General features: G+C 43.4%; 1 protein-coding gene across 1 annotated transcript; it reads left to right on the forward strand.

Annotated features, from left to right (window-relative positions):
* Positions 1-281: 281 nt before the first annotated feature.
* Positions 282-25,364, forward strand: LOC143106604 (alpha-N-acetylneuraminide alpha-2,8-sialyltransferase-like). The gene is made up of 5 exons (XM_076270963.1): positions 282-777; positions 7,049-7,193; positions 15,858-15,967; positions 21,419-21,511; positions 23,358-25,364. Exons 1-5 carry the CDS (start codon positions 599-601, stop codon positions 23,815-23,817), a joined length of 987 nt encoding a protein of 328 aa, XP_076127078.1. The 5' UTR covers positions 282-598; the 3' UTR covers positions 23,818-25,364.
* The last annotated feature ends 790 nt before the right edge of the window (positions 25,365-26,154 follow it).

The raw sequence follows: 26,154 nt of genomic DNA on the forward strand, positions 1-26,154 counted from the left end.
GAAACAAAAACATCTTGACCTTTGGATGGGAAAGGGAATTATGGAATATAGATGATACATCCAAGGATTGTGTGTGTGTTTGTGTGTGTGTGTTTTCTGGCCTGGACTTTGGCGGCTAATCTAATCCCTCTTTTAATCGTGCACACAAGCGCAGTGCGCGCGCGTCACCAGCACCGCGTCGTTCCTCCATACAAAGAGCCGGAGCACAACTCAGAGACCCTGGTGATGTGACGTCAGTGCTCGTCTGCTGTCGGGGAGGACAGCACGGGAATAACGGAACAGATGTGTCCACTCAATTTCGTTTCGTTCAGCTGTATTTCTGCACATAAATAATTTATTGGGGAGCTGTCTGGGTAGGACACATTCTGGAGAGCTAATGTGTGTGTGGGGGCGTAGGTTTACGGTAAAACGAATTTAAGTGTGCCTGGATGGATACAGAATCTCTGCAGAGCAGCTGCAAGTGATCCTCCTCACGATCGCATGTCTATGGCGCCTGAAAGAGTGTTGCAGAACTAGCTAACTGGTCTGTCTGGCTGCCTGTCTGTCACCAAATCAAATGACGGATATCTGCCCGGATCGTGAGTAGCCTACCCGTTATATGAGGATGACGCCTCTCAGGTGCACGCGAAAGTGCCTCTGGCTGGCGATAGTGCTGGTTGTACTCGCGCTGTGCTGGTTTTGGATTCAGAACCGGAGCATTGACTTGAGGAGTCTCATGAGGGAGATCCAGCAGCAGTCTCCGTGGAGGAAAAATGCCACGAACAACGAGGCATTCAGGTATGTAGCCTAACCACTGCTTCAATACAATGTATTGCGATGCCGTGATGAGGAATAAGATACCAGTCAGATAAAACAACCCCGCGTAACGTCCGCAGCCGCGCGCTCATTAAAGCACAGCTATGCACGAGTATATATTATCCTAAAACCTTATGTTGTATAACAGCAAAAACACAAGAAACAGACCGGTCGGGCTGTGGTAGCGTAAATGTGTTCGAAATGGACTATTCATTCATTAGGACAGGCTATTGAGGCCAGCCATTGTCCTTGGGGCTTCACGGAGAACAACCCCCATTTACAACGAGAGGTCGCGCAGCGCCCCTTCAACCACGGCACGTCAAACCAGCCATGCATCCATGTGAAATAATCTCCGTGTTCAGCCAGCGTCGCTTCTCGGACGTCTTGGGTGTCTGGCAGACAGGTGTACCGTGGTGTGGAATTAAGTTAATAGCTGACATTTACTGAATAATATGGTGAACGCAAACACATAAAAATATAAATGATTAACCTCCTAACTGTAGAAAACATAGATAGATACTTCCCCAAGGGGAAATTCAAGACATGAGACATGTCAGTGTGGCCACTGATGTGTACATAATATATGAGGACTTCTGTTCATAAATGGGATGGGCCCATAAGCCAATTTGATCAGTTTGTGTTTTCAAGGTGGATGCATGCAAGGTATTTTCCTCAAAACTAGGCCTATAGAACAGGGATGGACTGGGACTAAAAAAGACCCTGGACTTTCTTCCAAATAGGCCCACTACCATACACAGTACACACGCACAACTTGTCCCTTGCTGTCTTGCATATTTTGCCATTCAAAAATAGGTGGTCACGGTTAAAAACAAAAATGCTAATTATTTGCTGATGGAGAATTTGGGCCCCATAAATATTTTTGAAAAATAACCCCTTAAATGACTTCTGGTGAATTTTGTGGAAACTAATTGATAAATTGACTTAAAGGAACCATATGTATAAATGTATTTCAATTAATCATAAAATGGCCCTGATATGTCACTAGACATTAAGAAATCATGTTCATTTCAAATACTTATATCACTGACAACAGTAGTCCAGCCAGGATATTGTCATTGAAAAAAAGTTGCAGCCCTCAACTGATGTTGTGTTTTGTCATGTCATGTTGTGTTTTGGCCTAATGTGCCACCCTCTACCTACCTACTAATCACGAAGTCAGTAGTGTTTCGGCATCCGGGTTGGCAACCTCGAGTCAAGGGGGAGGGGGGATACATACACCATTCTACAGTAATTTGAAAGTAATTGCAGTACCAGTTTTGGCCACAATCTTATATGGTTCCTTTAAAATATATTACATGCATTGAAAGCCTCATACTGCCTTTAAAAACCTACACAGGTTGTTATATTCAACTAATGATCCCTTCTGATCAACAACGTTACACAGTGTGATATCAAGCTATCTGGGCATGCATTGACAATGTCAGAGACTAGTCTCCATTTTGTACCACCTGACAAGTTCAGTTGTGACTAATTGAGTGCATCTCTGACACAGTATTTAGGCTATGAGATGTAACAGGCAGGTCAGCATAACTGATCCGTTGACTGTTTGTAAATGGCATGTTTTGTAGGCAGAGGCAGAGTCTCAGAGGCAGAGTAGGCAGTGTCAGTGTAGCCTACTGATGAAGGAATAGATTAAATAGACAGATATGGAAACTTTGCACAGTGATTTCATGCTCCCTTAAAATAGTATTTGTAGTATTTTCAAAATACTAAAATACAGTATTTTATTTTGATGCATGGCATGGCTAACCTGACTCTCGCCAGATGAATTTCGTTCCGCCTAGCTCCACTCACATGAGTGGATGAGTGGAGCTAGGCAGAACAAAATTCATCTGGCGAGAGTCAGGTTATGGCATGGCTACTGTATTTTGTAGTTTATTTTTGGTACACTTAAAATTATGGTATTTGATAACAACACATTGCATAACTAGGCATCCAAAGCACTCTGGCCTCTGGCTGTCCACCAGGGCCGTAGTCACCATAGACATTGAGGGGGACGTGTCCCCCCCAATATTCAAATATGACCAAAATGTCCCCCCCAATATTCGGACATAGAAAAATAAAGAAAGAATAAAGCGCTATACTAGGCCTACAGGAAACCAACACGTATCTAAAATGTAATCAAACGTAAATAACGCACAAATTAGTGACCTATGGTTCCAGAGTAGCCTACACCCCTGAGTGGTTTGTCCTGGTGATTTTCCGTTTTTCGTTAGTGGCGTGCGCTATCAAAAGCTTCCATTTACTGCACCCTACTGCGGTAAGGTAGGGCTGTCAACAATATCGCAAAAGCTACCGGAACAATTTTCACAAAACTTCTTGGAAAGGTGTAGCACAGGCTAAGGAAATCCCATACATGTTTGGAGCCGATCAGACTGAAAGGGAACATTTTCCATATTGTAGCCTATTCTCGCAATGATAGCGAAAGTGAAACGTTTTATTTTAAATGATGAATTTGTGCAAGCCTGTGTCATTTCTTTCATGTCTTTCAGCATAAATAATGCATTCATATGCTAGTAGTAATGCCAGAAATTACCGTGTATAGGCCTCTTAGAAATTGTTGCATCTTGCATATTATTTAGATGCGCACTCAATCGCGCATCCATGCAGGCAAAACGTGATCAAATGTGGCGACGTTTACAATACGTAATACCCTAGTTAATGTGAATCGCGGACAATAACCAAAGAAAGGAATTTGCACCTCCATTCACCAATTAAAGGCTGTAGTAGGCCTAGTGTTTCTACATGTTGGCACAAAACGTCATGTCAGAAGCCAGTCTAATGCATACAGGGGTAACATCAGGTGAGTCAGACAGAAGAGGGAGTTTTAAAGTCCGCACATCCAAATGTCTGACCTGGGAGCAGGACAAACAAACGAATAGATAGAAAAGAGAAAAAGACCGCTTCAACCAGGGTTTTCTGCTCCCACTGCTCCCAACAAGTGGGAGCAGAAAACCCTGGTTGAAGCGGTCTTTTTCTCTTTTCTATCAGACAGAAGAGGGGCCTGCTTTAGGAGCCTATTACTGAATCCTGTCCCTTCAAACTACGTTAAAATTGTGTGATTAGCCACCAGCATCATAAAATCTAAATTTATTAGGCTCCAAACCTAAGCCTTAGTTTAAAAAAATCTTCAGGTGTAAGTAATAAGTCAAAGAACCACATTCTGTGTAATATAGAAGTCATCAAAAGATACTCTAGTTTGTAATTTCTTTTAAAGTATACATTTGGGGGGGGGGGGGGGGGGGGGGCTTCTGTTTGGGGGTCCACCTCACCACAGATTTGGTCCCCCCCAATGTTGACATCATGACTACGGCCTTGCTGTCCACTATTTCTTTTTCTATGTGCCGTCCTCCTAATATTTTTCAACTTAACATGCAGAGCTAAAAAAATACAATCTGTATTCTTCAATCACGAGCTGAGCTGCCCTCGCAAGTACCTTGGCCCTATCTAGCTATGTTAATCTCCTGTGGCTGGTCAAGGTGAGTGGCAGAGCACAGTAAAAGGCCCTGACAGCACAATACTGTCAGATCAAACAAAGAGTGTGGCTAAAACCCCATACATAGCAGTATAGCATAGTGGTGGAGCGTAGCTGGGCTAGCATGCAATAGCCAGAAAAGTTGTGGGTTCAATTCCAAGCTTCCACCATTGTGCCCTTGAACAAGGCACTTAACCCCTGAGTTGCTATGGGGGCAATATAACAATGCCCATGTAATATAACTGACTGTAAGTAGCTAAATTAATAAATGTAAATGTAATATGCTTCAATTTGCACTTGCTGAAAGCAGCACACATTTGTGTTATTATTCCTTTCAGCCCACTTTTTTGGCAGCTCCTGCCCCTAGGCCTTTTGAGATACTGTTCCAACTCTAAAACGTCCGTACCTGTGTAAGTTGCTAGGCTCAAGCTCAATAAGTAGGCTCATATCTCAGCAATATATATCATGTATAGAAACCGAACTTGGTACATGGACTCGGGACCCCATCGTGAGGACGCACAATTAATTTGGTGTCTTTTGACCACTAGGTGGGCACTATAATCACAGGAAGTATGCTCACATCTCAGCAACGCTTTCACGTATAGAAACCAAACTTGGTACATGGACTCGAGACCCCATCCTGAGGACGCACAATTAATTTGGTGTATTTTGATCACTAGGAGGCGCTATAATCACAGGAAGTTAATTCATATCTAAGTGACACTCTCATTTCTCAAAAAAGAAACTTGGTACAGGGACTTGGGACTCCATTGTGAAGGCGAACATATAATTTGGTGCCCTTTGACCTATAGGGCTAACCGCAACTAGCCACTTGGATCAAGTCTAGTTCAACGCACCATATTTCACTATCTGCTCCCGCACCTGAGCAATCACACTTCCGCAGTTCCTCGGATACATTCTAGTTGAATATGTACATGTATGATGGGTGTGGACCTGATTTGTGTATTTGTATATATGGCCTCCGGGAGTGATCTGTGGGCCTAGACTGAGCTCATGACTCATTGATGTGTGTCTGTCTGCACTCGTCCTAAAGAGGTGATACATTTAGTAGCCCAGAGAGGATGGTACCTACTGAAAGTTATGTAAGGGATAATGGACTCCACGGTGGTCTGTTCACAGAAGTTAATGCACAGTCGAGGTTTTAAAACGGCGCCGACGCGAAGCGGAGTGCAATAAATTCTGTGAACAGACCACCGTGGAGTCCATTATCCCGCTTATTCCACTGTTGCCACTTGCGTTGTGTTCATTTCCTGTTACAATTTAAACCTTTTAATCCCTAAAACTGTCTTGTTTGTAGAACTAATTTCTTCCGACACATATCAACAAATTTCTCAACTTGCAGGACAAACTGCCGTTACTAGTTCTAAATGGATGGTTGCTACGGCCAAAGGCCAGTCGTTAGTTCTATCTCTCCCGTTGTCAAGCGGGCGTATCCCAAGATTCTGATGAACTTTAGCTTTGAAACATCGCTATTTTACTTAGCCTGCTGTCATCCATCTAGCTAAAAGCCACCTCCGTCATATGCTACAATGTTGCAATGTTCTGAACGTCTGCATTTTACACCTCGGATGCAACGTGACAGTTCATTTAAACTTCACAACGAGTTCGGCCAATTAATATACAAGTGTGATACGGCCAAAAAAAATGGATCTACTTCATAGGTGTGCAAATAACATACGGTTAATGGTCGTTCTAAATTACGTAGGACAATGGGAAATTCAGCCAAGCAGTGGAATAAGTTTTATTATTATATTTTTATGTTATAATATTCTTAAATATTTTTAGGAGGACCACTTTTTTTAGTATGTTGGTCTCAAGGTCAACCCATCCCATAACCACTAATTTGGCACCTAGTTAAAAATGAAAAAAAAAAAAAAAAAATAGTTGTTGTAATCGCAGGTATCTCTGGCTGACAGGGTCAAAACTGCACAACATTGGAGGTGTAGGATCATTCTGACACCCTCTGAATGCATGCCAAGTTTTGTGGAATTCCGTTCATGGGGGCCCATACAATAAATTAATTTATGTGTAAATTTAGTGACTGATTTATTTTTGTGGAGAGAATGTGCAGGACTGAGCGGCAGTCATATTTTGTAGCATATTGTAGTTATTATAATAATAATAAAGGGCTCAGCCTAGGTCCACAGATCGCTCTCCGAGGACCACTTCAGATTCCCAGCAAATGTCTGGTGAACAGTGTGTGTGTGTGTGTGTGTGGGGGGGGGGTGTTTATAAGCTCAGGGGCTCATCATGAAGTGACTTCTCATGTCTCATGATGGGTCTCATGTAGGTGGAAACAGATGCTGATGTCAATTTTCTTCAAAAAGGAAATTAGTGTGTGTTTGTGTATGTGTGTGTTGCCATTCCTATCTGCCAACCTCTCAAAAGTCCCAGACACTTGGAAGACAATCTCTCCAAGCCAAGTACAATTTGGTGACCTGGTACTCATTGAGGCACGACCTTTACTCTCTGTACTATATGACGGTATACAGTACCTCATTCATCTCAGTAGGAGAAACAGTCAACTGCTCACATGCTAAACGGATGTAACTACCACAAAGGACTATGTGGCCAGACACAACCATTTCAGTAACAAGTATTTCAGTCTTGTTATGTCTGTGTGTCTCACACACATACACACACATGCATGAGGAACTAATGGCAATGCAGTTTACCAGTGTAATAAACAGACTGTATTTTGGTGTGTGTGTGTGTGTGTGTGCGTGTGTCTAACAGGAGCGAGGTGGAGAAGTGCTGCAAAGTGCAGAACCTATTCGCAGTCACCCAGCAGAACACCCCTCTTAGCACAGTGCTGTGGTACGACGCCGAGTTCCACCACTCACATACTGTTGACCCACATACCTATTCTCTGCTCATGAAGGTAAAACTCTCTCCTTCCCTCTTTCCTGCCCCCCCCTCTCTCTCTCACACACACACACACACACTTTTGACCATTTATGGTACATTTTTAGCATTTTTGAGCATTCCAGTCTGGAGAAATCAACCTTATATCAAGTGTGCGTCTGTTATTTATTCTGCTGCTGTTGGCCGGTTGCTACCTACGCTCATCAATACGTCAACGACACGCCTCTTTATGCAGACAGGACTCGATCCACAGATAACCTTTTGCCCTCTTACTTTGCTTAATTTTCTTGTTAGCTCTATACCTATATTCTTGTTACCCGTGAAGCTACGGTCGTGAAGCTACGGTAATTTTTTGCTGTCAATTAAACCTCTTATCAGTGCAGATCTACTTATGGGTATCCGCATTTATTGTGATGTCCAAGTTCCGTGATAGTGTTTGTTTCACGCATGCAGTGTGTGGTTTGGATGAGCTGCCAGAATTAAAAACAAAAATCGGGGGAGAAACCCCTGAACCACGAATACAATTCCTAGGCTATACTCGTCATGTCGAGATGTCATTTTAGCTAACGTGGTTAGCGGTTTCTCAGACACAATTGAGCAGAGTCCACACTTCATCAACCCACAAACATGAAATCTACTTCTGTAATTTCTTTTGAGAGCGAGACACTAAATTAAGTTTTGAGTGTAGTGCAATAAGCACAGGCATAATTTAGTGGCTTTACGCACAGAGCAAGCGCATTCTAATGCCTGGTACAATCTAATGCAGGCAAGGCTTACATATGGCACCAGTTTTTACCAGAACCTGTTACTGGATCAACAGGTAAGACAGGAGGTGAGAGGTGTGGTGAGGTGTTGCGATACTGGTAATTATACTGGCAATTTTGGACAGAAACTTTAAGCTGAAGACAGGCAAGCTGCCCGTCTGGCTCATCCAAACCACACACTGCATGTGTGAAACAAACACTATCATGGAACTTGGACATCACAATAAATGAGGATACCCATAAATAATCTGCAGATTCTGCACTGAGAAGAGGTTTAATTGACAGAAATAAATTTTGTATGTGTAGGCTATATCATCTAAAAACTACAGAGTCTTTGATGATTTTATTCCTCTTTTTAGTCAACTTTTGCAGAGGTGGCAATAATTCTGGAGGGTACTGTAGCTGTTCGCTTATTTCCACTGTACACAAAGTTATCGTAACTGAAAGTAATGATAAAAGGCACAACTCCAGAAGGATTTGTTGTCGCCATGGTCAATGTATTTATTTTATTTGTGAGTGGGCACACATATATCATGCACGTTGCACATTATGTCAAAGGGGACATGCAACTCATATGAATACATGAATAAATTTAGATCTGAAAAAGGCGATAATTGCATGGTATACAGGTTGTTCACGAGTCTTGAAGCTCGAGTCCGAGTCAAGTCTGTAGTCTTTTGAGTGGAGTCGCGACTTCAAGTCTGAAGTCACTGTTTTTGCGACTTAAGTCCGACTCGAATCCGAGTCTCAGACTCGAGTCCTCATCTCTAACACACACACACACACACACACATATCTGTTACCCCAGAAATAAAAGGGAGTGTGTTTGTTGTATGGGTGGATCGTTGTAGATATACAGTAACATTAGTCAGCATATTATGTTGAATATACATGGAATAAAGCTGTTGTGTGTCCTCTGAGAAAACCAAAGCTGACTGGGTTTTGCTATGTACCAAGGGAGGGGGACCGTCTCTGTGGGGATAATGATGATGAAATAAAATCTGAAATTCTCTTGAATGGACAAGCTGTGCGCGCACTGGTCGATACTGGTAGCTCTGTGACTCATCAACAAATCCCTGCTACCCGCTGATAATTTGAACTATGAAAAGAAAATGTTTGTGCAATGTGTACATGGTGATCAGAATGTTAAACGCCTAGTTGTACCAACCACATGTCGACCCCTAGTCCTTCACCTCGCACACACACTACCCTGGGCAGGTCATTTGGCCCTACAAAAAACCTACCTTAGGTTAAGCTCACGATTCTATTGGCCCTCAATGTATGCCGATGTACGTATGTATTGTGCAACATGTTCTGTGTGCCAGAAAATAGGTGCTGTGAGGAGAGCTGACAGAGTGCCTCTGCACCCATTACCCATGATCTTCACCCCCTTCCAACGCATCGCAATGGATATCGTAGGACCACTGGAGAAGAGCAGCTCTGGGTACAGATTTATCCTGGTGATCTGTGATTACGCAACACGTTATCCAGAGGCCTTCCCACTGCGGTCCATCACCACGCCCAAGGTTGTCAGCGCCCTGGTCCAGCTGTTCTCTCGGGTTGGATTCCCGAAGGAAATCCTCACCGACCAGGGGACGAACTTCACATCACGACTGATGCGCCAACTCCACCAGCAGCTGGGAATCAAAGCCCTCCGGACCAGTCCATACCATCCGCAGACGGACTCGTGGAGAGATTCAACCACACCCTCAAGAGCATGTTGAGGAAGTTCGTCTCAGACACTGGCAAAAATTGGGACAAATGGCTCCCCTTCCTCCTGTTTGCGTACAGGGAGGTGCCTCAAGCCTCGAAAGGGTTCTCCCCATTCGAGTTGGTGTACGGCTGGCAGGTCCAGGGTCCATTGGACTTACTGAAGACGACCTGTGAAAGACCAGCGGATGCCTCATCGGAGGTAGGAATTGTGCAGTACGTGCTGCGAATGAGGGACCGCCTGGACCAGTACCGAGAGGAGGCTGCAGAGAACTTGCGGAAGGCGCAGAAGGCACCGAAGCTCTGGTATGACCAGTATGCCAGGCACAGCGAGTACCAGCCAGGTCAGAAGGTCCTATTGCTGCTCCCCACCAGCACCAGCAAGCTCCTCGCTAAATGGCAAGGCCCTTACGTCATCACTAAGAAGAAGGGTCCAGTCACATGCGAGGTACACCACCCTGACAAGGGCAAGACCACGTGTACCACGTGAATCTGCTGAAGGAGTGGAAGGAAATGAAGACTGAAGAAACAAAGGTGAAGTTGGAGGACACAGAGACGAAGATGGAGGAAGGAAAGACTGACACGGCTGATACAAAGATGGAGATGGCAGAGCTGAAGAGAAAAGGTGCCAAGGTGATGATGGTGCGGAAAGTGGAAGCAGATGTTGAAGATGGAGATGATGTGCAGACCTGGAAACCACGGAAAGAGGCAGCAGTGACCCTTGACCACTTGAAGGAGGACTTGCAGAGAGATCTTCTGGAGGTTTTTGACCTCTTCCCAGTGCTGTTCCAGCCTAGACCGGGCCGCACTGGAGTGTTGGAGCACAAGATCCACCTGAAAGACCCCACTCCAATTCGTCAGAGGCCTTACAGGGTGCCAGAGACCCTGGTGTCTGGACTGAGGGAAGAGATCCAGACCATGCAAGAGTTGGGTGTCATTGAGGAGTCAACAAGCGAGTGGAGCAGTCCAATTGTGGTTGTGCCCAAGAAGGATGGATCCCTAAGGATATGCATGGACTTTAGGAAGCTCAATGCAGTCTCGCAGTTCGATGCCTACCCAATGCCCCGAATTGACGACTTGCTAGAGAAGATTGGTCGGGCCAAGTATATCACAACGCTAGACCTCTGTAAAGGTTACTGGCAAGTGCCTCTGGAGGAAAAGTCCAGGGCGTACACAGCATTCAGAACACCTCTCGGGCTCTCCCAATTCACTGTGATGCCGTTTGGTTTACATGGTGCCCCAGCCACGTTCCAACGGCTAATGGACAGAGTCCTACTGGGGTGTGATGATTGCTGTGCTGCTTACCTGGACAATGTTGTGATCTTCAGCCAGACCTGGACAGAGCACTGCCAACACCTTCAGAAGGTTCTCCAATGCATCCAAGAGGCAGGACTTACCTTGAATGTCCAAAAGTGTGAGTGGGCCAAGGATGAGACCAAGTACCTGGGGTACCTCGTTGGCAATGGAGAGGTCCGGCCGCAAGTCGACAAGGTGGAGGCCATCAAGAACAGCTCTCGACCTCGGACCAGAAAGCAGGTCAGGTCTTTTCTCGGTCTTGTTGGGTGGTACCGCCGTTTTATCTGACCTGACCAGCAAAGCCGCTAGGAATCCGGTGCAGTGGACGGACGAGTGTGAAAGAGCGTTCAATACCCTGAAGACATGCCTGTGCTCTTCTCCAGTACTGCAAAGTGCAGACTTCACGAAGCGATTTCTGGTGCAGGTTGATGCCTCATCTGTGGGGATTGGAGCAGTCCTGGCGCAAGGGAAGCCAGGGGAAGAAAGGCCAGTACTGTATCTGAGCCGTAAATTGCTACCCAGAGAACAAAGGTACTCCACAATTGAGAAGGAATGCCTTGCAATTAAGTGGGAACTGGAGAGTCTACGTTATTACTTGTTGGGCCGAGAGTTTGATCTGGATACAGATCATCGAGCTCTCACATGGATCCAGACGATGAAGGATAACAATGCGAGAGTGACCAGATGGTATCTCGCACTACAGCCCTACAGATTCCATATACGACACAAATCCGGAAAGCAGAATCTGCTGGCTGATTACCTGTCCAGATTGCCGATGCTCTGCAATCTAGGAGAAGGGGAAGGTAATGTGACAGAGGGCTCTGTCTAGCTCCTCCGTACAGCGCCTTGTTAATTGTCCCTAGTTACTATCGCGGGGGTGCTGACTTTAGTTGGCTAGTGGCAGATACCAACTTTTTGACTAGCGCCAGTACATGCGAGGAACTGTAAAAGCACATAACATTCACACAGAACGATAAACGCAGACACGGTAACAAACATTAGTATATGCAAACAAACAGCCACACGTGACCACACACAAACATCCATTCACGCGAACACAAACACTGAAACTCGCACCTGTTTTCCCCGACCGCGGCAATATTAACCCTGTAAACTAATAAACTTACACTCACCGGGTAGAGCAGGTTAAATCCTGGTTACTGTGTGCCCATTTTTCTTTGGTTTTTGTTGTGTCATCCGTTTCGCCCCACGTTTTAAGTCCAAGCAGCATTTATTTGGGGATAGTTGAATGGCGCGCGAGCCGCCATGATAGGCTAACCCGAGCAGTGGGGCTGAGGGCTAGTTCAAGCGCCTCAGGTCTGCGCAGTGCAGCATGGGTTCAGGGCAAACTATGTTTTACGGGCTTTTTCATGAAATACTGTAGTAATAAGGGTTACAAGGGGAAAAGTGATATGAATATGATACATATGGAGTGTATTCTTGAGGAACTCTTTACTGACTGTGGGGGTGATGTTTAAAAGTGTTTATTAGTGATTTTTGTTGTTAATTGTGGAGATAGTATGACCTGTGGGAAGGGTTGAGCATCTCAGATGTTGGGCTCTGAGCATTCTGTGGAAGAGAGAGTGAGGGAGAAGCAACAAGTACCAGCTCAGGTAAACAGTTGTTTTGCAGGTTGTGGCTGTAGTTGGATTACCTTTGAATATTCGTTTGCTTGTCTTGTTGGACTTAAACAGTTATTTTGGACTCTTTAAAATTAGTTTTTTTTTATTGAATTTTTATTTTTTTTTGTCATTGGCCAGTCTTGTTTACATGCCACAATTTTTCTTGGACACTATTGGACGTCGGGTGCTTTTTACAATAAACATCCTGCACTTAAGTGCTGCTGTGGCGGAGCCAATTAATTTCTCTCTAAAGAACCCAACCTGAGCTGTGCTACTCCGTGACAGACATCACACACAACATACACTTACAACATGAAGTGTGTGTCATGGTGGTAGTGCAAATAAGTCCAACAGTGCAGGGATAACGTTTTGAGACTAGCATTATGGACAATATGAGCGAAAAAAATGTAGACACAGTAATATAAGAACTATAACAGTGCCAGGATAGGTTGAAGTAATAGGGTTACAGCCACTGGTCAAGTATTAAGTTAGGCCACAGTCCAGACTGGTTGCATGGGGGGAGGGGTTGTGCATATGGGCTAATATAGCCAGTAAAGAGTGTAGACAGTGTAAACGGTAAACAGTGGGCCTGTGGACAGTAACGTTACACAAACATTGTTATAGGATAAACAGTGGGCTGGTGCACAGTCAGTACACAAACATAGGAGGTATGGAAGTGGAGGAGAGAGTCCACTTCCCTTTAGTGAAGCATTGAAGAGTTGTGACGTCCTCAGTCTGCCAGTTGTGCATAGCAGTGAGCACAGTCTCCAGCTGATCATGCTCTTCATTGTCCAAAATGTTGATCAGTTTGTTCAGGGTCCTTTTGTCTGATATTGAAGTGCTGCACTCCACTCAAGCTCCCACAACAGAGCCAGCTTTCCTTACCGGCCTGTCCAGTCGGCCCAGCAGCATCCCTCCTCTTAGTGCTTCCTCCCCAGCATACCACAGCATAATGCACAGCATACATAGTAAGTCCCTTCACCATACTTGCAGTACACTGCCCCCCACCTCTCCCCTACATACACAGCACATTATTTCATCAGGAAGCTTCTCCAACACACATCCCCAACATACAGCACACTGCCCCCCCCCAAATACACAGCACATTGTCTCATGAGGAAGCTTCTCCAACACACATATTGCACACTGCCCTCTCCCCACATACACAGCACACTATCCCATCTCCCCTGTCATCCCCCCAACACACACACCAAGACCCCTGGCAGTTGGGTTAGCCCCTTGAGCCGTGGATCTGCCCAAGGTTTCTTCCTTTGTTTTTCCTTGCCCCTGTTGCTCTTGGGTGCTCCTTGTTGGTGCCCCAATCCCAATCCTCCCCAATCTTTCTTATGCAGCCCTTGCCACTTAATCTACTAAACCCCTCTTCTACTGCACTTTTTACCCCCCCCCCCCCATAAATGCACAAATAGGCTGACACCAGACATAATTTCACTGCATTTCTTACTTCCAGTAACTATATGCATGTGACAATAAACTTCCATGTATCCTTGTATACTTCAAATTTACAAATACTGCATTGCACAGATATTTACATTATTGAGTTATAATGGCTTACCACATTGCACCTAAACAAAATATCAAACACACATTCTAACAACTTCCCATTCACACACATACGTATAGTATAAGTAAGTATATATACTCTTTTGATCCTGTGAGGGAAATTTGGTCTCTGCATTTATCCCAATCCGTGAATTAGTGAAACGCACACAGTGTACACACAGTAGGCCACGGCTGTAGCCTAGAAATCTAGATGCGCCAGGGCTAGTCTAGCAACTCTCCGTTGGCTTGTGAGCTCCAGAAATCGAAACTTACTCAGACCAATGAAATCGTGTATAGAGTCTTTAGGTGGACTTAACATAATGATTGATGGCAGAGTTGCAACGGTTTGGCTTGAATTCCCTGCTACTTGAAAACAAATAAGATGGATGTTGCTGCTGGCGAACAGTGTGACACGAGTTAAGCTTTTATTAAGTTGGCAAACGTTTGAACTAGCCAAATAGCTCCGCTGGTTGGAAACGCATGGGACTCATAGCGCTGCCGCTGTCCTATTGCGTGCAGAGGGAATTTGATAGACAACTGATTATCCTGCCCTCTCGGACTGAGCACTGCGAACGGTGAGTGCCCAGACCCTACATTTTAATGTGGCTTGTCAGGCTACCACGGCTGCCCACTACTAACAAGATTATAGGGCAGAGCAGGAACACACGTTGCCCACACGTCTGGGCTATAAATGGCACTAGACTTAAAGGGGAACTATGCAGTTTCTTTTAGCTTAATTTACTTTTACAGCTCGGAGTCATTGGAATGGTTGACTTTTTCTGGGTTGAATGATGGCTGTCTCGCTTCCCCCTAGCGTCTGAGCAGAAAAAACTGAGCAGAAAGTCAGAAAGTCTCGTCTCGCGATGTAAGGAATTGCTTTACGGCACTACACACATACGTGCCAGGCACCGGCTAGAACCATGTAGCAATGGAGTTTCCCAGACATTCATCATGGCAGAGCCGGCAAAAAGAAGCAGATTACGCTGATAGTAGCGCGAGATGACATGTCTTGCTCAGTTTTAAAGTGCATCTGTGCAAGACTAGCCTACTAGTTCAGAGCTGTGCTTCTGGAGCTGTTTGTGATGTTCGAAAGATATTTTTCTGTGATATCTGCCAGTTCAGTTTTATACATTCCAGAGTTGTTTGGTTTAGAATATAGGCTACAAACAGTTATTTCTTTATGAAGTTTTTTTGCAATGAAATGATTCTTGTTTTGCACCAAATAGAAAGAGTGGATAGTAGGCTACATTAATTCAATACGGAGCCCTAGAGGCGTCATTGCAAGAATTTATTTTGTGTATCGTGAGAATATGTGCTCATTTGACCAAATTGTGCACTCGTTTTACTCAATTATGATCTCATTACTATATTGTGCATAGAATGTAGTATATTATGCACTCATTTTAGTAAATAGTGCACTCATTTTAGTGCGTTCATTTGACACAATTTAGTTTTTATTTACACATACGGTAAGCCAGTGTACTGAAGTGTAACCCCCCCCCCCCTCCCAGGGGAGCCTCTCTCACACACACACACACACACACAACCCCCCCCCCCCCCTTATTTTCATATCAGAAAGTTGGCAACCCTACGGCAGACTGATCGAGCAAGGAGTGTCGCTAAATATGTACTCTGAAGCTGTAGGGGAGCTCTGTAGGGAAAAACTTAAGCTTAAACTGCATAGGGACCCTTTAAAAGTGTTTGTGTTTGTTTTCTGTGTGTGTGTAGGAGTCTCCGCTTCCAAATCGTCTGAGCTCCTGTGCAGTGGTTGGAAATGGGGGCATTCTGAAGAACAGTGGCTGTGGCCACAAGATTGACCGAGCCCAGTTCATTATCAGGTATACAAGACAACATACAATAACACATTTATGCACACAAGTAGGAACAATCTCTCACTGTCTTTCACGCACACACATACAGTATACACTTTAAAAACTCTCTCACACACACACACACACACATGCACTCACAAAAAAATGGACCAGGTTTACTACTAGTAAACCTACTACTAGGATGACACGGCGTTCGGTTCACAGAGAGAAATGCACGCTCGAGTTGGTAAAATGGCCCCGACACGCCAGCGGAGCCTCGTAAATGCATTTCTTTCTGTGAACTGAACGTCGTGGAGTCCATTATCCTGCTTATACCACTGTTGCCACTTGCGTTCATTTGCTGTTATAATTTAAATGTTTTAATTGCTAAAACTGTCTTGTTTGTAGAACTATTTCTTTCCGCCACATATCAACTCATTTCTCAACCTGCAGGACAAACTGCCGTTACTAGTTCTAAATTGATTGTTGCTATGGCCAAAGACCAGCCGTTAGTTCCATCTCTGATAAATCTTTACTTTGAAAAAGTGCTATTTTACTTTACCTACTGCCATGTAACTAGCTAAAAGCCACCTCCATCATATACTACAATGTTGGTATGTTCTGAACGTCGCTATTTTACAGCTTTGACGTGACTGTTCATTTAAACTTCACAACAAGTTTGGAGGATTAAAGAAATGGAGCTACTACATAGGTGTGCAAATAACCTATGGTTATTACATGTTCTAAAGAACGTATAACAATGGGAAATCCAAGCAAGCAGTGGTATAAAGTGAAAAGGGAAAGTATATTTCCCTTTTCAGATGAGCACACACATACAATCACGCACAAAAATACACTCTCTCTCTTTTACACACACACACACACACACACACACACACACACACACACACACACCTACTTGGATCCATGCAAATGATGATACAGATGGGGCCTTAATTTGAATAATGGTACTGTATATCACCATCTGATTTAACTCTTTGGTCATTATTTAACCGAGAGCCTCCTGAGTGTGTGTGTGTGTGTGCGTACGCTTGTGGTTTAGTGGGTCAAGGAAGTCAGTGTCAGGACCTAAAAAGTAGAGATTATGAACGCATACTGGTCTGAAGTTAATAATTGTTTTATTGGTAGCGAACAACGTGTTTCTCTGTTTGGCTTCCTCAGGTTCGCTCAGTATAAGGACCTGTTTGTACAAACCTGTCATGGTTCCCACTCTAAAATTCTATGACTTTTCCCTGATTTTCCCTGACAAAAAAAAAAAAACTGTATTCCTGTATGATGAATGGTAGGCCTAGACTGAAATTACTGTACTTCACCGACCAAAGCTTTCAGAGCAGCCATATAGCGTTCTAGAATAGTTTACTTTTTTGAGCTGGAAATAATATTCCCCGACTTTGCCCCTAAAATGATAAAAATCCCTGACTTTTCATGTCTGGTATAGACTTTCCAGCCCATCGGTGGTTTTCAAAGCTGCTGTACTGGGGCGCGTTTCCCAAAACCATAGTTGCTAATTAAGTTAGCAACTTTGTTGGTTGCAAAGCAATTTCCCATAACAGGTTAGCAACTATGATTTTGGGAAACGCACCCCTGGTTATGTTTTCGGGTAAAGGTTAGTCCATACCTGTCAACATTTAGCTTTCCAAAAACGGGAGATTTTTTTTCGGGGGGGGGGGGTCAGTGTTTATACCGGATCTGTGTTTGCATATTTAATACGTTTCATACACGTGTTTCAACACTGCATTTCGGTCGTTGCTTTTACCTTACCATTACCTTATGCATGCCACTTATGAATCCACCAGCTGCCTGCCTGCAGTCTACTTCCAAAATTCCAAAGCTGCTGTCAGATTTGGTTCCGAGGGCACAAGTTCAGTGTATCAACAACACTCAATAACAGTTTATGTGATGTGTTAATCAATTAAATTCCCAACAATTTCACAACAGCTAGTTCTGGAATAGGCCATTTAACTAGCCCGCTTGCTTACAACGAGACTCAGGCTGCGCAGTCGGCTCCCGCTTCCTTATTTCGGTTTTGGGTTGCCAGGTTTTAGCCTATGACAAAATGGTTGAAATTGAAACTAAGTGATCGTGTATGTGTAGGGTGTATTTCATACACAATCTGGCAACCTGAATGGATCAATGATTTTAAAATGAAGTTTGATGGCCATGCAAATTACGGGAGTTTTCCGGGAGAAATGACAAAACGGGAGGGTGCTGGGAGATGACCTTGAAATACGGGAGAAACCCGGGAAAAACGGGAGTGTTGACAGGTATGGGTTAGTCTAGGCGAGGCCGAGGTGAATGGCACTCCCATCCCGTCCCATCTTACCTGTTGATCCAGCATAGATTTATTCACCTTTAGCTTCACCTCTGCTTGAAAAGTGTCTCATATTCATAGCCTTATAAAATTGTAAGTTATACCAGACACTAACAAACACTAATGTGCTCGCTCTATGCTTAAAGCCACTTTAAATTATGCGTGTGCTTACTGCGCCCACACTCAAAACTTTATTTAGTGTCTCTAGTCCTCTCAAAAGTTTAGACAGAAGTAGCCTTGATTTCATGTTTGTGGGTTGTTGGAAGTGTGAAGTGTCAATTGAGTTTGAGAAACCGCTAACCATGTTAGCTAAAATGACATCTCGACATGACAAGTAGTCTGGATGTCATGTAATGTTCAATGCAGAGTGTGCTATGCCAGTGCTACCTCAACCCCGCAAAAACATCTGTCGGTTACGATGCTGGCATGCTGCAAGACAGACTATGGATGACACTACAACATTAGGCTATCCTGGAGATGTGATGTGTTCATAATAAAAATGCTCAGGCCATTACTCCTCATAACTTTTGGGAAGGATTCCCAAACCTACAGTAGGCCTACCCACCACCCGTGGCAGGAATATAATTGCTTAATATGATATAAACCCCACATAATTACCTAATAGAAAATAAAAACATGGTAAAAAGCAATACAATATTAACTATACAAATTCTTATTAAAAGTGCTCTAAGCGATGCTGGGTAACGTCACTTCTGTTCATTTTTAAACAAAACAGAGAGCTAGCTCGCTACTTCCTCCCCCTCCCTCCCATGCTGCTCCCGTGCAATTGAAACTCTTCAATTGATTTGCTCTCTTCTGTGATTTGCTGTAAAAGTTTGTTATGTTTTTATGGGCTAGGTTAGCCCAGGTTGTTTTTGTTGCCGTTTTTGGAGCCTGGGCTGTCACTGCCACTGACTCATGACTCCCTGCAGAAACATGCAACGTTGCTCAACACCCCAAGACACACATGACAGACAGAACTCACGACTTGCATTGCTATGAGTGCTTCCTTCCTTCTTCTCCCTGTTCACCCAGTGTCACCGAACTACCAGGGCTCAAATTATGACATCCTTCCTGTGCTGGTACGTTCCATCTTATAGCGTTTTTGGAGCCTGGGCTGTCCACAGAGAACACGTTTTTTTACAGTGTATTCAGGACACAGACAGCTAGCGATTGGTTAGGGGACCTTTGCAGTAAGTGACATAAAATGTTTTAGCCTAAAAAACGTGTGGCATCGCTTAGAACACCTTTAATAATTAAATACAGGGTGCTTGCACAAGTCTTGAAAGTCTTAATAAGTATGGAATTTTGAAACACTGTTTTCCAGACCTTGAAAAGTCTTGAATTTTGTGTGAAAGTCTTAATTAAGTATGGAAAACATTTATGGTAGAATCATACAGTATGCTCAAAGGCATTTTGAAATGAGAAATAGGAAGGTAGGCTAGGCTATAAAACTATAATTTTACTAACTGGTCACGTACTGTATTAGCCTAATGGAATGATATCCAATCAACGCTTGCTTAGCCTAGTCTGGCACCTTTTCGTCACTGCTGAGGTCTATTGACACATAGCTAGCCTAGTGGTCAACAGAAATGGGTCGTTGCGTGTTTTTGAATTTATGGCTGGATTTGAAGTTAAATGAAATTAAAAATTAGAGTATTTGCCATACTGTGTAGTTTATTTTTTGTTCTAACCAAGTGCACTAGGTCAAATGTATGCACTTTTGTGAGTGTTGTGATACAGCTTGTTCAGAAGGTAAAATGAGATAACATAAAGATAAGTTCAGTCATGTCAAGGACAGAAAAAATGAGATGTGAGTGAGACTGAATTCTACATACATTCATCCATCCATTCATGTTTTTTTATAGATAGTTTGGTAACACTTTGCTTGACGGGTGAGTTCTTAACACATTCATAGCAGCTGTCATAAACTTCACATAAAGCATTCATGACTGTTTCATGAGACATGACTCAACATTCATACCAAACCTTTCATGAATGTGGAAGACAGAACGACGACAACTCGTCAAAATAAAAGTCCATCAATCGCAAAGCAGCATTGCCGTTTTTGTTCCAAACCTCTTACCTGACCATGTCACATCTGAGTCAATGGGCTAGTCCAATGCCAAAAAGACAGAACATGGTCAAGCAAATAATTTTTGTTTCATAAAAATGTATTTGTTTTATGATGTAACCTTTGCAGATAATTTCTCATCTTTTGCTACTGGGAATGTCCAACCATTCCAGGTTACACAAATACAAGTCGAATGTAGGCTAGTTTGCCTCCCAGTGTTAAACTCAGTGATTACAAATACTTCACAACTTGTATAGTAAAGTGACATGCAATGTAGACTTCATAAGATATTCATGAAATATTTACAAAAACGGCAATGCTGCTTTGCGATTGATGGACTTTTATTTTGACAAGTTTTCGTCGTTCTGTCTTCCACATTCATGAAAGGTTTGGTATGAATGTTGAGTCATGTCTCATGAAACAGTCATGAATGCTTTATGTGCAGTTTATGACAGCTGCTATGAATGTGTTATGAACTCACCCGTCAAGTAAAGTGTTACCGATAGTTTTTGTTCACTGTTTGATGTGAAATTCATGTACTTGTGATTTTCATGTTTTGAAACATTTTCATCAGTAAAAGCATAATTTACTGTGAATAATGCATTTGTTCATTGAATTCTAGCCTATAAAAATTAAATTTCTAATAAACACAGTTGGTACAATCTCAACCAATGAAGTAGGAAGTAGGCACACAAGTATACAAGTACATAAAGTTAAGGTCTTGAGAAAAAAAAATCCAGTTTTAAAAAAGTCTGGAAAAAGTCTGGAATTTTAATTTGGAAAAAGAGCAAGCACCCTGAAATACTAAAAATTTGGTCTCAAATGCTCAATAAAGAAAAAGAAGTCTGTGTGTAGGCCAATATAGCCAGTAAAACATCATCAAGTGATTGGTATTGTACATGTGGCAACAAAAAGCATTCGAAAAAGTGCAAAAACTAAAAACACAAGAAAGCCAGTCTCAGTACTCAATTTGCTAATAGCTCCATTTTGTAAAGAGTGTCTTGTTTGCACTTGTTTGGTGTTATTAAATATAATGCATTTCCTCCTTGTGTGTCTGTGTCTACATGTATAGATGCAATCTTCCTCCTCTGACCAGAGAATATGCTGAGCATATCGGAAAGAGGACTCACTTAGTGACAGCAAACCCAAGCATCATAGAACACAGGTACACACACACACATGCACTCACTAAAAATGGACCAGGTTTACTACTAGTCAGTAGGTTATACTGTATTATTACACGGCTCTTCATAATGCTGAAGAATGCTCCATTCACTTGAATGGGTCTTCCCAACGTTCGGTGGTCTGCTAAGTAAGGGATAACGGCCGCCGAGGTGTCCTGTTATACGGAATTAATGGACGAGGGCGAGGGGCAAAAACTCCCCGACGCCCAGCGGAGGGGAGTTGCCTCCGCCCAAGTCCATTAATTCCGTATAACTGGACACACCTCGAAGGCCGTTATCCCGCTTATCACCCGGTTGCCACTGTAAACACTGGAAACACGCGGTTCTGTTTAAAAAGAAGCTCACTAGTTCAGCTTGTTGTACAACTTGGACAGTTAGCATGTTTACAGTTGATTCCATTGTTTGGAAGCCTGCAACCAAAAGATTCTAGAGCGCTGCAACCGTCGTCCTACTATGGTTGTTATAGTTACCATTCATAAGCATTGATATGGAATGGTGTCCTGTTATTCAGAATTAAAGGCCACCCGCCAGCCAATCAGAAAAGAGTATTTCTTCTCTCCGGGTGATAATTCTCAATAACAGACCGTTGCTAAGTATAACAGACTGCTGTCAAGGAAAATGGGCTTTGTGCTTCTTAGTCAATTCTTTCATATCACTACGCAAGGATTGGAACTTCATTCAAAAGTGAAAGCAGACGGTTGATCAGCTGTGTTCTAAAGAATGTTTGATTCAAGTTCAGAGTGTGTTGTTGCGAACTATTTGTTTCTCAGCAAAAGCCATGATGAAACGGTAACAAATAGGCTATAGCCTAGGCTATGTAGGCTAAAGAGTCATATCGTGGGGAGTTTATTGTGTCGTTTTGGTAAGTAGCCGTGTAATAAGCGGGATAATGTATAGAACACCGGTCATTATCGGGAAATAGGTCCCTTCAGGGCGGAACAAGACCCCTACGCTCCGCGTCAGGGTTCGGTTCGCCCTGTCGGGACCTTTCTCCCGATAATGACCGGCGTTCTATACATTATCCCTTACTTAAAGTATATTGCTCTTTTCAGATGCTGCAATGGCATCCATGCAGTGGCGGACATTACTTGAGTACAATTACTCAATTACTGTACTTAAGTCGCTTTTTCATGTATCTGTACTTTACTTGAGTATTTCAATTTTGTTAAACTTTTTACTTTTACTCCAGTACATTTCTAGGCCAAATATCTTACTTTACTACACTACATTTTATTGTTATATTCACTATTTACTGTACCTTGACAACTTTTTACAATATTGATGTTACCATAACTAGCCTCATGACGCCATCGAACAAATGATGATAGACAATGAAAGACAATGGCACATAATAGGCCTACAATAGGCCTACAATGATAGACAATCTGACACTATCTAACTATCTCCTTCAAATAACTATCGCACTAACACAAAAGGGAACGTCATGATTTGGTCTGAAAGTGTAAAGCCTTCAACCAAGCAAAAAGTGGTTACTTTGAAGTATCTTAGATAATATCACATAGGTTTGTTTTTAGTTCTTTCTACATACAACAATTCTCAGTTGATTTTGTCCTTGAATAAAGGAGGAAGGCTCAATGAATGCCTATGTCTGTGCCAAATTATTTCAACAATAGTAAATGCAACTGTCAAAACAAAACTAAATCAAAACCACAGTCCTTTCTCACAAATTGCAAACCACACACACACACATATTTGTACAGACCCTCATATCCTATATGAGTTTTCTTAGAAGAGTTTTTTTCACACTCTTTTAAAGATTCATAAAAATCGGTCTTTGTGTGTGTATGTGTGTGCGTGTGCTCTAAGATTTGGAGGTCTGGAGTGGTCCCGGCGGCCGTTCCTGGACAGCGTGCGCGTGTACGACCGGAGCTTCATCTACATGCCGGCCTTCTCTTCAAGTATTGGCACAGAGCCGTCCTTCAGGGCTGCCCACACCCTCGCTGATGCCTCAGCCAATCAGACACTCCTGTTCGCTCACCCAGAGTTCCTGCGGCGTGTCAGTGCCTTCTGGGCCACCCGGGGCGTTGGTGCTCAGCGTCTCTCCACTGGCATCTTCATGCTGACTCTAGCCGCCTCCCTCTGCGACCACGTGGACGTCTACGGCTTCTGGCCTTTTCCGCATGGCCTGGATGGCAAGCCACTCTCCCATCATTACTATGACAACGAACCCCCCAACAGTTACCATGCAATGCCGCAGGAGTTTCTGCAGCTGTGGCAGTTGCATAAGAACGGAGTCATACGCCTGCAGCTGGGGAGTTGTGTATAGCGCTGGACACTATCGCTACTCTATAGCGCCACCTGAAAGATCAACAATGATAATGTGATTGACCCTGGACCCGGACCGTATCCTCAGTGCTCCTGACAATGTGATAGCTCTGCCTTTCCTCAGCTCCCTCCCACTGCCCGGTGCACCAACACTATTTAGGTGTCAAATGGTGAAATGCCTGATGTATTGATTTATAAATGAACTTAGAAAAAATGCAGTTGAAGCCTGTAGATCGAGGCACACCTGCTCCCTGATCTTGGCTTCTAGCTCGTCCTGCTTTCAATCAAGACGCAACCACACGCAACACTGAAAAAAATGATCCTGTGCAAGAGCTGCCTGCCTGGGAACGGCGACTATACGCTACCTGTGCTCGTTTAGCTGGGACTGTGCTTTGTGTGCAGGTGCACCCGTTTTAGCTTCCTATTTACATGGCCAGGGTATGTAAATAACTGTATGGAAATACCAGATCTTTTTTTTTTTTAAATTGAAGACACAGTATAGACAGCTAGTGTGACAATCTGTGAGGATTTTATTTGCTACATGTGACAAAAAGTGTATTGGTGGTTTATAATTGTTAAATCCCATTCTATGCTCTGACCAGCACTGGGAGTGCCATTAATGGGGAAAATACCAGTGAGTGGTGACATGGATGCCTTGACTTGTGCTTGCTCAGGAATTTCTCAGCTGCCACTGACTCATGACTGATTCCCTGCAGAAACATGCAACGTTGCTCAACACCCCAAGACACACATGACAGACAGAACTCACGACTTGCATTGCTATGAGTGCTTCCTTGCTTCTTCTCCCTGTTCACCCAGTGTCACCGAACTACCAGGGCTCAAATTATCACATCCTTCCTGTGCTGGTACGTTCCATCTTATAATGCAGTATGCTCAGCAGAATTACCCACCCCAATAGCCGCCCGGATCTTTGTAATGACCATCCTTGTAATGTCTACATTTCTTTAAAGTGTAGCCAGTTGGACAACAACAACCCGCGTAGACATTTAACAGCTAAAGTGAGTCTAATTACTGGAAATTTACCCACAGACCGGTCTGCTGAAGTGCCTCTGATGTCTGATATTTGAAAAAACAACTAACAGCATTTACTGTACACATTTAAGGAAATTAAATGACTTTTTATGTTCAGTAAAACAAGAGCAGAGAGATTAAGAAGTTGGGCGCTCATGTAGAATGTAGAATGGGATGAAGAGTATGTTAGGGAGACATGCTGTGCTGTGGCTGGACTGGTCTGCTGGAACCTGGACCTCGTCAATACTAATCTGTTGGGAAGATGGAGTTAGAAGAATGATGAAGTGTTTGTGTGTTTGTTTTGCTTTGTCCACTAAATTGAAGAGATACTGTTCCAGAAAAAGGGGAAAAAACACAGGCAAACAGATGAATAATAGACTCATGGGAAACATAAGCTGACGAGCTGACTACAATCTATCTGTGTGGATCTCCAGAGAAACAGGAAACAGCTCTGCTGATGTATTAGTCATCAAAATTGGAGTCGGGGAGGCATGAAATAATAAAGGCGTCAATCAACTCATGGCCAAATCCATCTCAGTGTGGTCTCTGTGGAGATGAGCCCTTTTACTGTAACAAGCTTGAAGCATTTATTAAATTATCAAACCAAGATGATGATCAAACAGAGATGGTCATATCCACGCTGCCATTACCACACTGGAATAAATGAATCGATCTCCAGTTTCCCTAAATAATAATAATAATAATACAACTTTAATGAATAGTATTACATAATAGCATAGATAGATAGATAGATAGATAGATAGATAGATAGATACTTTATTGATCCCCAAGGGGAAATTCAAAAAGTATAATAATATAATAATCACGGATCAATCACGGATGCTGCAGAAAAAGCCACTAGGTGGCTCTGGATAAAGAGTGTGGCTTGTTGCTACTGGGATGCAAGCTGGGACCTGATCAACCTGATCAACCCCGGCTGAGTCACCTGGGCGAGGAGGTCTGGTGTTAAAAAAAAACAAAACCTCCGTTGACCCCAGGAACATCGCTGATGATGCAAACCAGTGCATCCACAAAGATGTATCTTACAACCATTATTATTATTGGGGGCCAAGCAGCGAAGCTGCGTAGGCACCCATTGTGTTTGTTAGTTTTTGGGGGCCTAGCAGCGTAGCTGCGAAGGCACCCATTGAGTTACTAGCTTTTCCTATTATTATTATTATACATCCGACATTGGAGTCTATGGCAGCCCATAGAACGCCTGGCTAAAAAGTGCTGAAATTTGGCAGAAAGTTTCGGGACACTCCACTGACCACTCATGCTCATTTACGGATCTCTAAACCCAGCC

Source organism: Alosa pseudoharengus, unplaced genomic scaffold (genome assembly GCF_046254945.1).
Source record: "Alosa pseudoharengus isolate Yale_2024_CS ecotype anadromous, Long Island Sound unplaced genomic scaffold, YU_APseudo_1.1 YU_APseudo_1.1_scf_10, whole genome shotgun sequence".
Classification (NCBI taxonomy): domain Eukaryota; kingdom Metazoa; phylum Chordata; class Actinopteri; order Clupeiformes; family Clupeidae; genus Alosa; species Alosa pseudoharengus.

Coding starts and splice junctions, on each gene's coding strand:
- LOC143106604 (XM_076270963.1), top strand. CDS start 599: ATGAGGATGACGCCTCTCAGGTGCACGCGAAAGTGCCTCTGGCTGGCG. Junction 15,968..21,418: donor CGAGCCCAGTTCATTATCAG/GTATACAAGACA, acceptor CTACATGTATAG/ATGCAATCTTCCTCCTCTGA. Junction 21,512..23,357: donor CCAAGCATCATAGAACACAG/GTACACACACAC, acceptor GTGTGCTCTAAG/ATTTGGAGGTCTGGAGTGGT.